The sequence below is a fragment of the Mustela nivalis genome (assembly GCF_964662115.1).
Source record: "Mustela nivalis genome assembly, contig: HAP1_SCAFFOLD_609, whole genome shotgun sequence".
NCBI lineage: Eukaryota > Metazoa > Chordata > Mammalia > Carnivora > Mustelidae > Mustela > Mustela nivalis.
The window spans coordinates 26075-38078 of record NW_028136053.1 but is presented as its reverse complement, the minus strand read 5'-3'; the positions used below and the strand labels follow the sequence as shown (position 1 = coordinate 38078).

Sequence of the window (12004 nt, the reverse complement as noted above, 5' to 3'; positions counted from 1 at the left end):
TTGAGCCAAGAGAATATAATGAAGTCATTAAATTGTATGTTGCTCTCTCCTAGTATTAATTTTAAAGACCCACAGTTTGCTGAAGACTACATTTTTAAAGCTGTAATGCTTCCAGGAGCAAGGTAACAATAATGCGGTTATAAAATATGAACTATCCCATTTTATTTTGTATGAACAGTGTTTATTCCAGTACTAAATATTGTATTTTCAAATGGTCAGAAAACCAGCACCAGTACTGAAACCTAGTGACTGGGAAAAGTCCAGCAATGGACGGCAGTGGAAGCCCCAGCTTGGTTTTAATCGGGACCGGCGGCCTGTCCACCTGGATCAGGCTGCATTTAGGACTTTGGGGTGAGTAATAGGTTGCTATCCTTTGTATGTTTTGCTTTTTTTGAATCATTCACAAGGATTAAGTTAGTATTTATCCTACAAATATTTAAGAGACCATTAATTGAAACTACTTGGCAAATATTTTAATGACTTTGATACTCTCATGCTCTTCATTTTTAAAATTCACTTTTGTTTCTTTGGTTTATGCTTTATGTGTCATTTGAGAATTCTGTTATTTTTTCTTAAAAGGTTCTCCTGTCTTTCTGACAGATCTTTCAAAGGAATAAAACATTCTCTTTACCTTCAAGAAAGTTTTAGCTGAATTAATATATGGCAGAATCTGTTTAAAGTGTTAATCAAGGGGTGCCTGGGTTTCTCAGTCAGTTAAGCGTCTGCCTTCAGCTCTGGTCATGATCCCAGGGGACTGAGCCCCCCATCAGGCTCCCTGCTCAGCAGGAAGCCTGCTTCTCCTCTCCCACTCCCCTTGCTTGTATTCCCTCTCTGTCTTTCTCTGTCAAATAAATAAATAAAATCTTTAAAAAAAATAAAGTGTTAATACATTACAATATATGATGCATAGTACATAACAAGTACATAATAAAGTATATGATCAGTACATGAAGATAACTCAACTTTGATCCATATTCCTACTTTTTGGAATTTATCTTGAGAAAATAATTTTAGAGGGGCATAAAGTTATATGCCCAAATCTATAGTACATTATTAATAATAGTAGTACTAAATGAGAGGAATAATTTAATAAAATGAGACATCACCATATTGAAGTACTCAATAGGTATACATCCTACAATTATGAAGCCAACGAAAAATATAGGGAAATGTTTCATAGAATTGAAAATGGCAAGTTATAGAACAGAAGTATATGTAGTGATAGCAATAGCATGGGTCCCTGAGGGCAAGATTTAAATATGATACAAAAAAGAAAAGAAGACTCCCTCTTTACATGAAGTAATTAATTAATAATTAATTATCAGTTAAGAATCTTGGTGTGACAAACAAACATACGCTATCACCCTTACCATTGGTACTATTTTGAACTTTGTTAATCATAAATCTTTTTTTAATTTTTTTATTTTTTATAAACATATATTTTTATCCCCAGGGGTACAGGTCTGTGAATCGCCAGGTTTACACACTTCACAGCACTCCCCATAGCACATACCCTCCCCAATAATTATAAATCTTTTAAGTTTGTATTATCTTTATCAGATCTAGTAGTAAAGGGACAACTACTAGCATTTATTTAATTTATATCAGCTGTCATGTAATGAATCTGTCTATAAATTTTTTTCTGGTTGGTGGGATCCTTTTACAGCCATGTTATGCCAAGAGGCTCAGCGGCTGGCATTTATGGAAATGCTGCACCACCACCTGCAACTTATCAAGGGAACTTATACAGGCCGCTGTTGAGAGGACAAGCCCAGATTCCAAAACTTATGTCAAGTAAGTTTTTACAAATTGATATTTGACATGCTAAATGAAATATTACAACAAAGGTTGGTTTCTAATCTCATTGCTAGAAAGATGTATTTTATCAGGGCAGAGATCGTGGACTATAAAAACATATAATTTAGAAGAATTATAAGGGAATGTAAAGTTTTCAGATACTTTTATTTTGGCTGTATATAGTTAATTGAATAATATGAATTGGATTTCTTACTTTTATCTATAAATATGCCACAGTGAACCTGTGCAGAAGGAGGTGTGTGGAGTGAATTGCTTTTTATTCCATTAATACAAGTACTGGGGCAGTTAAATCTGGTGCAGTAGATACGGAATTGCAACCTCTTAATCAACTGAAAGGCACTAGTATCTCCCTTTCATGTTGCACATTGTATATTGTGATGCATGTTAAGATAAAGCCAGGTATTGGTTTAGGAATACTCCTTTAATTTCGTGGTTCTCTGAAAATCTTGGCTTTTCCCTGACCCCTTGTAACCTGTTTTGTGGATAGAAGTGGTTCAGAAATGTTACCCATTGAAAATAATTACATGGCATTTGGATTATATTGGAAAAGGAGAAGAAGGAGTTAAATGTTGGACTTTTTATAGATTTTGTATTAATTTTAAATTGTGTCCCCATTTTGTTATTTTTTGAGCTTTGTGGCTGTGTTCAAGTCATGTGCCAGGTTCTAAAAACCATCTTCTTCATAAAGCCTTTGCTTCTCCATTCCTGATTATCTGGTTGCTGGGACAACCAAACTGGGACAGCATGGTGGTGGGGAGACATGACATGTGACTGTGGCAAGATGCTAAACCTTTGTTAAATCTAAGTGTTATTTTATTAAGTTTCTTTCTGATTGTTGGAAATATTTCATGCAAATTAAATTAACAAAAACAGGGGGCTGCATGGGCGCCTGGGTGGCTCAGTGGTTAAGCCGCTGCCTTCGGCTCAGGTCATGATCTCAGGGTCCTGGGATCGAGTCCCGCATCAGGCTCTCTGCTCAGCAGGGAGCCTGCTTCCTCCTCTCTCTCTCTCTCTGCCTGCCTCTCTGCCTACTTGTGATTTCTCTCTGTCAAATAAATAAATAAAATCTTTAAAAAAAAAAAAAAAACAGGGGGCTGCTTTGAGAAATCTTTTTTAAACCAAAGTTGTAGTTGTGAAAGAAATACCAGATTAATGTGAAGATTGTTGGGAAGTATTTATCCTATGTGCCTACCACTGATTTCATGCTAATTAAGTTACAGGCCCACTTTTTTTTTTTTTTTTAATACTACCCAGATTTTCCTGGTACAGTATCCAGGAAGAAATTGGTTCTGAAGGTCTCATTCTGTCTCAGAGCTCTCTCTTTTCAGTGTATTCTCTCTGCCTATCTCTGTCTCTCTCTCTCTCTGTGGCTTTATGACATTGAATGGAACAACATTAAGACTACATGACAGGGGCGCCTGGGTGGCTCAGTGGGTTAAGCCGCTGCCTTCGGCTCAGGTCATGATCTCAGGGTCCTGGGATCGAGTCCCGAATCGGGCTCTCTGCTCAGCAGGGAGCCTGCTTCCTCCTCTCTCTCTGCCTGCCTCTCTGCCTACTTGTGATCTCTGTCTGTCAAATAAATAAATAAAATCTTTAAAAAAAAAAAAAGACTACATGACAACTATGGAGTTCAGAGGTTTTATTCTATTTAGTGAAACACAGAAAGGGCACAGAGTTTAATGGGCCTTGTGGGCATCTGCTTATGCAGTAGTTTACTTAGCTGCTTTCCCCCTAAGATTTAGCAAATGACATTTCTGAATATTTCCATATATATATCAAGCTATGCCACATTCAACAGAGAGGTCTAATTACTCTGGAAGAGTCACCTATGCCCTGACATTTTACTAGTAAATGGTGAAAGCATATCCAGCTTTTGATAAAGCCAGCTGTTTGACATATTCCTTTTTAGTTCCTTTTTTTTATGACTCTTCACCATGTACTTCTATCCATAATGGTATCATAGCTTCCAAATAGGAAGAAAAAAATGAGATGCAGAGTGCTAGAACCAAGTATACTCTCTATGGCTTAGGTTAGCTGGTATTTCTCAAAATGATGGTTATGAGGCATTTCTGAGGTTGTTCCATTTAGTAAACTTTGAGAAATTTGGAGAGAGGTTTGATCAGCAAAGGTGAAAGCATGTATTCTCCATTATGTAGCTTCCTTTCATTTCATGTTTCCTAAGGCCCGGTCTCTGGACCTGCTGTCATCATAATCCAGATTATCACCCAGACAACTACTTAAAGCCTTTTAAAATCTTTTTTTTTCCACTTAAATTGATTGACTTTAAATATAAGATTATATCAAAAGTATATGACATTGTATTTTTTCAGATATACATAAAAATAAGTATATAATTATGAAGATAAAATGTTTGTTCACAGTCCCCAGAAACTGATCTTATATACCACCCGTGGTATGCATACCACACTTTGGGAAATATTCCCTAGATCTTCTAGGGAATCATAGACCCATATGGGAATCTATAAAAACCATGGACTGCCTTCACAGAAAATAAGTCACTCACTCAGTATGGTGTTCATGTAAATCCAAGTGCTTCATTCTCAGGTCCCCTTTCATCCTGCAGGATCCATCTCCAACAGTAAGAGTAAGAAGAAAGTCAGGAAGGTCTTTTATTTATCAAGGTCACATCAGAGGTAAAGAATACATGTCTTTCACGGCCTGTAGTTTTTTATAGTTCTTAAGTTTGTCATCTTCATCAACAGTCAGCTCTTACCAGATTAGCATCTGTGCATTTTATTTCAAATAGTAGGGTCACCTCTCCCTTTTTATTACCTTGAGTCTCTCATTTGCCATTGTTACCGGTCTTATGAGTGACTTTAATTAGAATCTATTTCATTCAGAGTCTCTATTTTAATTATATCATTAAAAATAGGGAATATGTTTTGTAAAGTAGGGATTGATTTAGGGCAAGAAATGAGTGTCCCTCTCTGCCTGGTGACTTGTGTAATGCTGAGACTTTCAAAGGGAATGCGAATGGTAGAAATGAAAAAGTTTATGGGAAAAAATCAGCAAGAATGTGCTATTCAAACTGAGCCTACTGAGGGGAATTTGGGCTACTCTGGCTTGATGGGGGGGAAAAAAGAGTTTAAGATATATGGCAAAAAGTCAGGTGGTATTAAGCTTAGAATAACTGGGGGCGCTTGGGTGGCTCAATTCCGCGTTTGCCTTTGGCTCAGGTCATGATCCCAGGGTCCTGGGATCAAGCCCCTCAGTGGGCTCTCCCTCTCCCACTGCTTGTATTCCCTCTCTTGCTGTCTCTCTTGTCAAATAAAAAAATAAAATCTTAAAAAAAAGAAAAGTTAGAATAACTAGTACAAAATTCTGGTAGCATAAATGGGAACCAATTATGAGGGTGGGAAAGCTGATTTTTTTCCCCTCCATACTTCTAGTGACATTTTAAATGGATTTTAACCGTAATACATGTTAATTAAAGGAAACATGGCAGCTAATAAAATATAAACACCCGTAATCCCACGGTCCTGCAATAAAGCAGTAGTTTCTTTCATTATATTCTTACATGCAGTTTTTGAAAATTGGATTATTATATATGTATCTTCATATGCTTTTTTATTACAATGTAACATATAAAGTTCTGAGTCACAGGTGTGAAGTTTGATTAATTTCTATGAAATGAATACATTCATGTAACCACTACTTTGATCAAAAAGTAGAAAGTGACCAGTCTCCAGAAGGCCCCCATTATGTTCTTTCCCAGGTGCCACTCCAGCACATTAAAGTAATTATTTTCCTGACTTCAGTGTCATAGATTTGTTTCATCTGTTTGTTTAATGGACTCTTAACACGATTGACCTTTTTGAAAATTTGCCCTCTTTTGTTCCATATTTTGTTTCTGAGATTTATCTGCATTGTTTCTGCAGCAGTTCGTTCATTCTCATGCTTCCCCTGCTCCATCAGTGACTATGTCGTCATTTCTCTCTCTTCGGGATAGTGTTTGGGTTGGTTCCCGGTTTGGGGCTTCTGGAGTAGTACTGCTATGAAATTCCTGTGTCTTTGAGCACACATAAGTAAACATCTCTGATGGGTAGGTATGTACAAGTAGTGGAATCGCAAGGCTACGTGCACGTTCAGGTCACATGCATGTTCAGCTCTTGTGAATAAAAATGCCAGACACATTTCCCAAGTTAAATTCAGTTTATACCATTTTACCTTCCTTTAGCGGTGCAAGGAAGGTCCAGTTGCTCCACATTCTTACCAGCCCTTGGTATTGTCAGTCTTTACACCTGTAGCCATTCCGCTGGATGGGTAGTGGTCTTCTGCTGATATTTAATTAACATTTTCAGATGTTTTAGCCAAAATTTTTTTCTGATTTTCTCCCCATAAATCAGTCAAGATGGTAACCAAAGTGCATGTGTTAAGTACATTTATTTTTCCTTCCTGTCTTAATTAGTTGTGTGGAATAATGTTACTTCAAAACTTCTGAAATGTTGAAAGTAGTTTTAAATCCCTGATCCTGCCTTCTTGAAACCCTAAGCTTGTGAGCCTCCTGGTTAAGGTAGTGGCTCTCCTCTGATCTTCCTGAAGTAACCTGGAGAGTCACCTATACCAACAGCACAAGTTCATCTGAACTGTGGAGTAGCATAGTGTAGCATGTAGAGTGGTTAAGAGAACATAGCCCCTGCTTTTACCATGCCACTTAGGAGCCCTGTGACATCCCCGCCACCCCCCTCCTCATTTCTAAAATGGTACTGAGAATACCCCTCTCACAGAATATCCATAATAAAGGAGTTTAAGTTATTAAGCACTGGAAATGGTGCCTAGCACACAGTAAGTGCTATGAGGGCATTAAATATTAAAAGATCAGCTTTCTTTTTTATAAAATCGTGAACTGTGAAATTTGGTCAGAAATAGTTACAGTAAAATTGAGATCTAAGCCATTTAATTTTTTTAATGTTTGTAGTATCATAGCTATTTTCTTTATGTGGTACAAAATAACACTCAAGGCAGGCCATTTGGTCAAACTCTGTGTCTGCTATAGGTGTTTTTCACTGTTGGTTTTTGATTTGTCTTTGATGTGTCAGTTTTTGGCTGATGAGTAATTGTCTGGGTACTGATAACTTGCTGGAGTCAAGTGCAGCCTTGAGTGCTCCATGTGAATAAAGCATTTCATTTCTGTAACCCAGAGAACCCAGTATGTCACTTCTCTTCATTTCAGTTGGTAAACTTGTCAATTAGCTGCATTTGGAAAGTGATTTTTGATTAGTGCAATCAGTAAACATGGAATCTTTCCTGTGATTGCCGTGCTGATTAGGTAAATTGTCACTTGAGGAGCTATTGGCGAAGCCTTGGTTTATATGGCCTTAGAGCTTTAGAAAAGGGATAAGTTTTTAAAGACCAAAGGAAAAAATTAACTGTCATTTTCCCTCTCTCGCTGGTACCTTTCTGAAGTGCAATTCACTACCTCAGAATTTTTTTTTCTTCCTCTCAATGGATCTTCTGTTAGAGCCATACAAATGAATGATAATAAGTTTGTTTTACCTTCTACTTCATTACTTATCAGCCAGGAAATATTTCTGCTTTATGAATACTTAAGGGTTATATATATTTCTCGGAGCCACATGAAGAGATTTGTTTAAAAGTAGCCTTGAAGGTTTTCTTTGATCCTTTTTATTTTTCTTTTCTTGGTTGAAAGCAAGAGATGTTTTAATAAGTGTGTGACAGAATTTTTACATCCTAGGAAATTTGCTTAGGTTTTAACAAAAACTATAGTTTTTGCATGTGCTAAGTTTATGTGAAAGCAGTTATTCTGGAAGTGAGAAATAGTAAAAGCAAAATAGAGTGTGAAGTACCTGGCATACTAAAAATGGAAATAAGGACTTTTGCCATTTGTCTAGGCAGGTGCGTAGGTAGACTATTAAGAAGGATTTCTTCTCTCTACAGACAGTATTTGTACTTAATGAACTTTACATTCCAATTCCACTTAGAAATATTGTTGTGCTTAATCTAACATGAAGCATATATGAATCTAATGAATATGTATTCTGGATGATGGTGACTTTCCCTCCATTTATTTGTTCTGTTTCTAGGAGAAAATATACAAGATTTTTTCTGCCTTTATTTTTCATGAAACATTTTTGAGGTTTTTCTTGATTTAGATGTATCTTATTTTTGCTTGATTTAAAATTTATTAGGGATCCTGTTTGGAAGCTTCTACAAGTACCATGGAGAGTATGTATTCTGTGATGATACCATGTATATAGAGACCCCATGGAACCAAAATCATGGAATTAAGTCTTCATGGTAAAAGGAGGCATGTGTCCAGGATGACTATAAGTGATTCTGGGACATGAGAAATACAGAGCTAGACAGGGGTCCAAATGAAATTCACTGTATTCCTTTTGATTTTGGTTAGTTAAATTAACTAATTTTATATATGTAAGACACTAAAATAAAATATACTTCTGGAAACATTTTAACCAGTTCTCATGAAACTAACTTGTGTACAACATCTGAATAGACCAGTGGACTTCCATGTTTAACAAAGTAATGATCAGAGGGCACCTGGGTGGCTCAGTCGGTTAAGTGTCTGCCTCAGTTCATTAAATGTCTGCCTTTGGCTCAGGTCATGATTCCAGGGTCCTGGGATCAAGCCCCAAATTGGGCTCCTGCTCCTCCTCCCTTCCGTGCATGTTTTCTCTCTCTTTCATTCTCGTTCTTGCACTCTCTCTCAAATAAATCTTTAAAAAAAGAAAAAGTGGCCCAACCATTTATTTTACTTTCAGTAGATTGCTTTCTCATGAATGGTAATGTGTTGAAAATCATATATGTGTTGAAGTAAGTGTATTTCACGTTTTTCCATATTAATAAACCACATATTATCATTGCTGTTTTTGTAGGAATTTCTGGTTTTACCTCTAATGATTATGATTTCCTATTTATATATGGTCTGTAGAAATGATTCAGAAATTATTCTGGGCCTGTAGGGATCCTTCTTTCCCTGTTGGTTGTGGGTTCTGTGGTGATAACCCCCGTGTCCCCATTCAGGTTTGGAATATCTAATGACTGCATGAAAACTCCTCAGCAGTGTTCCTCAGTTTGACCTCTGCTAGTAATGGCTTTTAAGAGATGGAAAGGGTCTTAACTGAAATCGACTAGAGGTGCCACCTTCCTTTTTATGTTTTTTTAGATTTTATTTTTATTTATTGATTTTTTATTGCCATATAACATGTATTATTTGTTTCAGGGGTACAGGTCTGTGATATATGAGTCTTACACAATTCATGGCGCCCACCTTAGCACATACCCTCCCCAGTGTCCATAACCCAGCCACCCTATCCTTCCCACCCGTCTCCTCCAGCAATCCTCAGTTTGTTTACTAAGATTAAGTCTCTTGTGGTTTGTCTCCCCCTCTGGTTTTATCTTGTTTCATTTTTCCCTCCCTTCCCCTATGATCCTATGTCTTATTTCTCAGATACTACCTATCAGTGAGATCATATGATAATTGTATTTATCTGATTGACTTATTTCGCTTAAAGTAATACCCTCTTAAGTAATTACCTTAAAGTAATCCATCCATATTGTTGAAAATGGCAAGATTTCTTTTCTTTTTTTTTTTTTAAATGAGATGCCACCTTTCAATTCAGAATGGGTCTCTGCATGAAAATAATGGTGGTGAAGGCTTCCTGCTGCTTTCCAAGAAAAGCATCTGTTGTGGGTTTGGCTGCTGGACACTTCGTGCTGGCCAAGGCGCAGTGCGCTTTGGCTGCCCCCCTGCTCTGGCCAAGGGTGGTTGTCTCTAGGAAAACTGTCTTCAGGGGGCAATGTCAGCCTTGTTGAGGTGGGGAGAGCCCAAAACAGTAGTAGTAGTAGTTCACACCATAATCATGTGAACAGCTAGATCCTCTGCTTGTCCCATGTTCTCCTTTGTGGGGCTTTTAAGCATAATTCCATTTTTCTCTCCACCTCCCCCCTTTTATAAGTAAACCCAGATTGCATTTTTTTGGTTCCTAACCAGAGATAAGCTTTCATTTCTTTTTTCCTTTAAGGAAGTAATTTTGAAAAGCATGTTTCTAGTTTGTGTTTCCATTAAAATGTGAGTCTGAATACATTATGGTAAGCCTTGTTGTCCTTGGGTCTCAGGAGTCTGGAGGAGGTTACTGTCCTCACACAGTGAACTCATTAGACAACTCCTGGAACCAGCTGTTTTAATTAGGTCACACACAGACCCTGCTGAAGGGTGGCCAAGGTGACTGCAAGACTGGAAACCGGAGCAAAACAGCACTTGGTTAACATGACCTGCTGAGCTGCTGAGTGCCGGCCTGACCGGTGTTTGGGGCTGCTCCTTTCAGCTCGGCTACGTGCAGGAGTAGCAGCCATTTAGTCGTTCCTTTAAGTCAGATGTTGCCAGTTCAGCTTTGTGTTAGAGGAGGAAGTTTGAGTCTCAGAAAACAATGGAAAAGTGGATGGTCCCTTTATTAGCATCTTCTGGCCTGTGTTGGAGAAATGGGTGCCCTCCACTTTGTTGTGATAGCTAGGTAAACCAGAGTTCCTTCCAGTTTCCGTGCTAAGGGGGAAATTCTCAGGATTTCTATTGAAGTTACTATTCTTTCAGTTGTATTTATGGAAAAGAACCTAAATTCCTTTCTTTTGCACAGCATTTAAAATAAAAATATGAAAAACATACCTTTACATACTCATGCACACATACATAGGTAGTAAGAGAGAAATGTGGGCGTTTAATGACTAAGACTCCTGAAACTATGTTTCATTATCAAAGGAAAAATAATAAAAAATTTACTGACCCTGTTGATTTTGTGTCTTTTTACATTTGTAGTTTGTATAATTATGCTAGTTTATTTAGTTTGTATTTTGTCTCTTTTTTTTTTCCAAGAAATTTTATTTATAAGATTATAATATGGGTAGCTGAATAGTGATTACTTCTTAATTGAATTCTGAAGTTTCTTTGATGTTGAGTTGTGTCAGTTCTTTATATATTTTGGATACTAACCCTTTTTCAGATATATCATTTGCAAATATCTTTGGTTCTGTATGTTGTCTTTTAGTTTTGACTGTTCGCTTCAGTCTGCAGAAGCCTTTTATTTTGATGTAGTCCCACTAGTTTTATTTTATGCTTTTGTTTCCCATGCCTCAGGAGACCTATCTAGAAAAACGTTGCTGTGTCCTGTGTCAGAGAAATTACTGCCTGTGCTCTCTTCTAGGATGTTTATGGTTGTGATTACTTAAAATCTTCTGTTGACCCTTCCCTGTTTATTTTCCAGATATGAGGCCGCAAGATTCCTGGCGGGGTCCTCCTCCTCTTTTCCAGCAGCAAAGATTTGACAGGTAATATTAAAGCAAGCATGACTTTTAAATATTTTTCCACATCAACATTTGAGGTTTGGGCTTTCTCCAGTGTTTGAAATGTACTTTCTTCCCTCTGAACAGTTTATGTTGTGCTTCTTTTAGGAAAATAGATGCCAAACACATTGAATTAAAAGACTCCTCTTTATATACTTTCCCACTTCCCTTGGTCCTTGGCCTTTATTTTAGTGAATGTTTTAAGGTGGCCTGAAAAATGCAACACAGCGGGCTTAAAATTGTATTAGGTTTTGGTCAGGCTAAACAAATTTCTTTTTATAAGGCTTGTGCAGCTTAATGAGGCATAACTAATGGTGTCCCACTTTTATCATTTCTGTGCGGGCAACACCGCATTAGTACAGACCAACCATTGATTCTTGCTACAGACCTCTTGAAGTCCTAATCAGCTTCTTTGGTACAACTTTTTCAGGGCTGACAAGCCTATTGTAGGGCAGTGTCACTGTAGGTCAGTAGTTATTAGTTGCCACTGAAAACAGTTTCTTTAACTGCTTAAGACTGAACTGAATTAAACGCAGAAGGGACTCAGAAAAGGATTATGGGATCTGCAGTCTAATAAGTACTGGGGACTAGGAAGAGTGTGACATGGTTTAATAACGAGGGATGTTTGACTTACGTTCTTTCATTGATAAGTTGTGTGCTCCTAAGTCAGGTGGTTTCTACATGACAAGACAGCTAGGCATATTATGAATAATTATATTAACATCTGTAGAATAATTTTTTACAAGGCAGCTTTCAAACCTATCATTTTATGCTGGTTTGCCAGCATCAGTAAATGCTGAAACCAATTAAACCTATAGTAAAGTTTCCCTCTTTGCCTTCCCAATTCTAA

At 37.4% G+C, this 12004-nt stretch overlaps 1 protein-coding gene across 2 annotated transcripts in view; it reads left to right on the top strand.

Moving 5' to 3' along the window:
- Positions 1 to 12004, top strand: part of XRN2 (5'-3' exoribonuclease 2) — a gene marked incomplete at its 5' end in the record, with an annotated part of 90473 nt that overhangs the window by 70911 nt on the left and 7558 nt on the right. For both annotated transcript variants that reach the window (XM_082750049.1, XM_082750048.1), the window contains 4 exons: positions 54 to 122; positions 220 to 351; positions 1667 to 1794; positions 11076 to 11139. In XM_082750049.1, coding sequence (XP_082606175.1) covers positions 54 to 122; positions 220 to 351; positions 1667 to 1794; positions 11076 to 11139 — 393 coding nt within the window. The remainder of the gene's footprint in view (positions 1 to 53; positions 123 to 219; positions 352 to 1666; positions 1795 to 11075; positions 11140 to 12004) is intronic.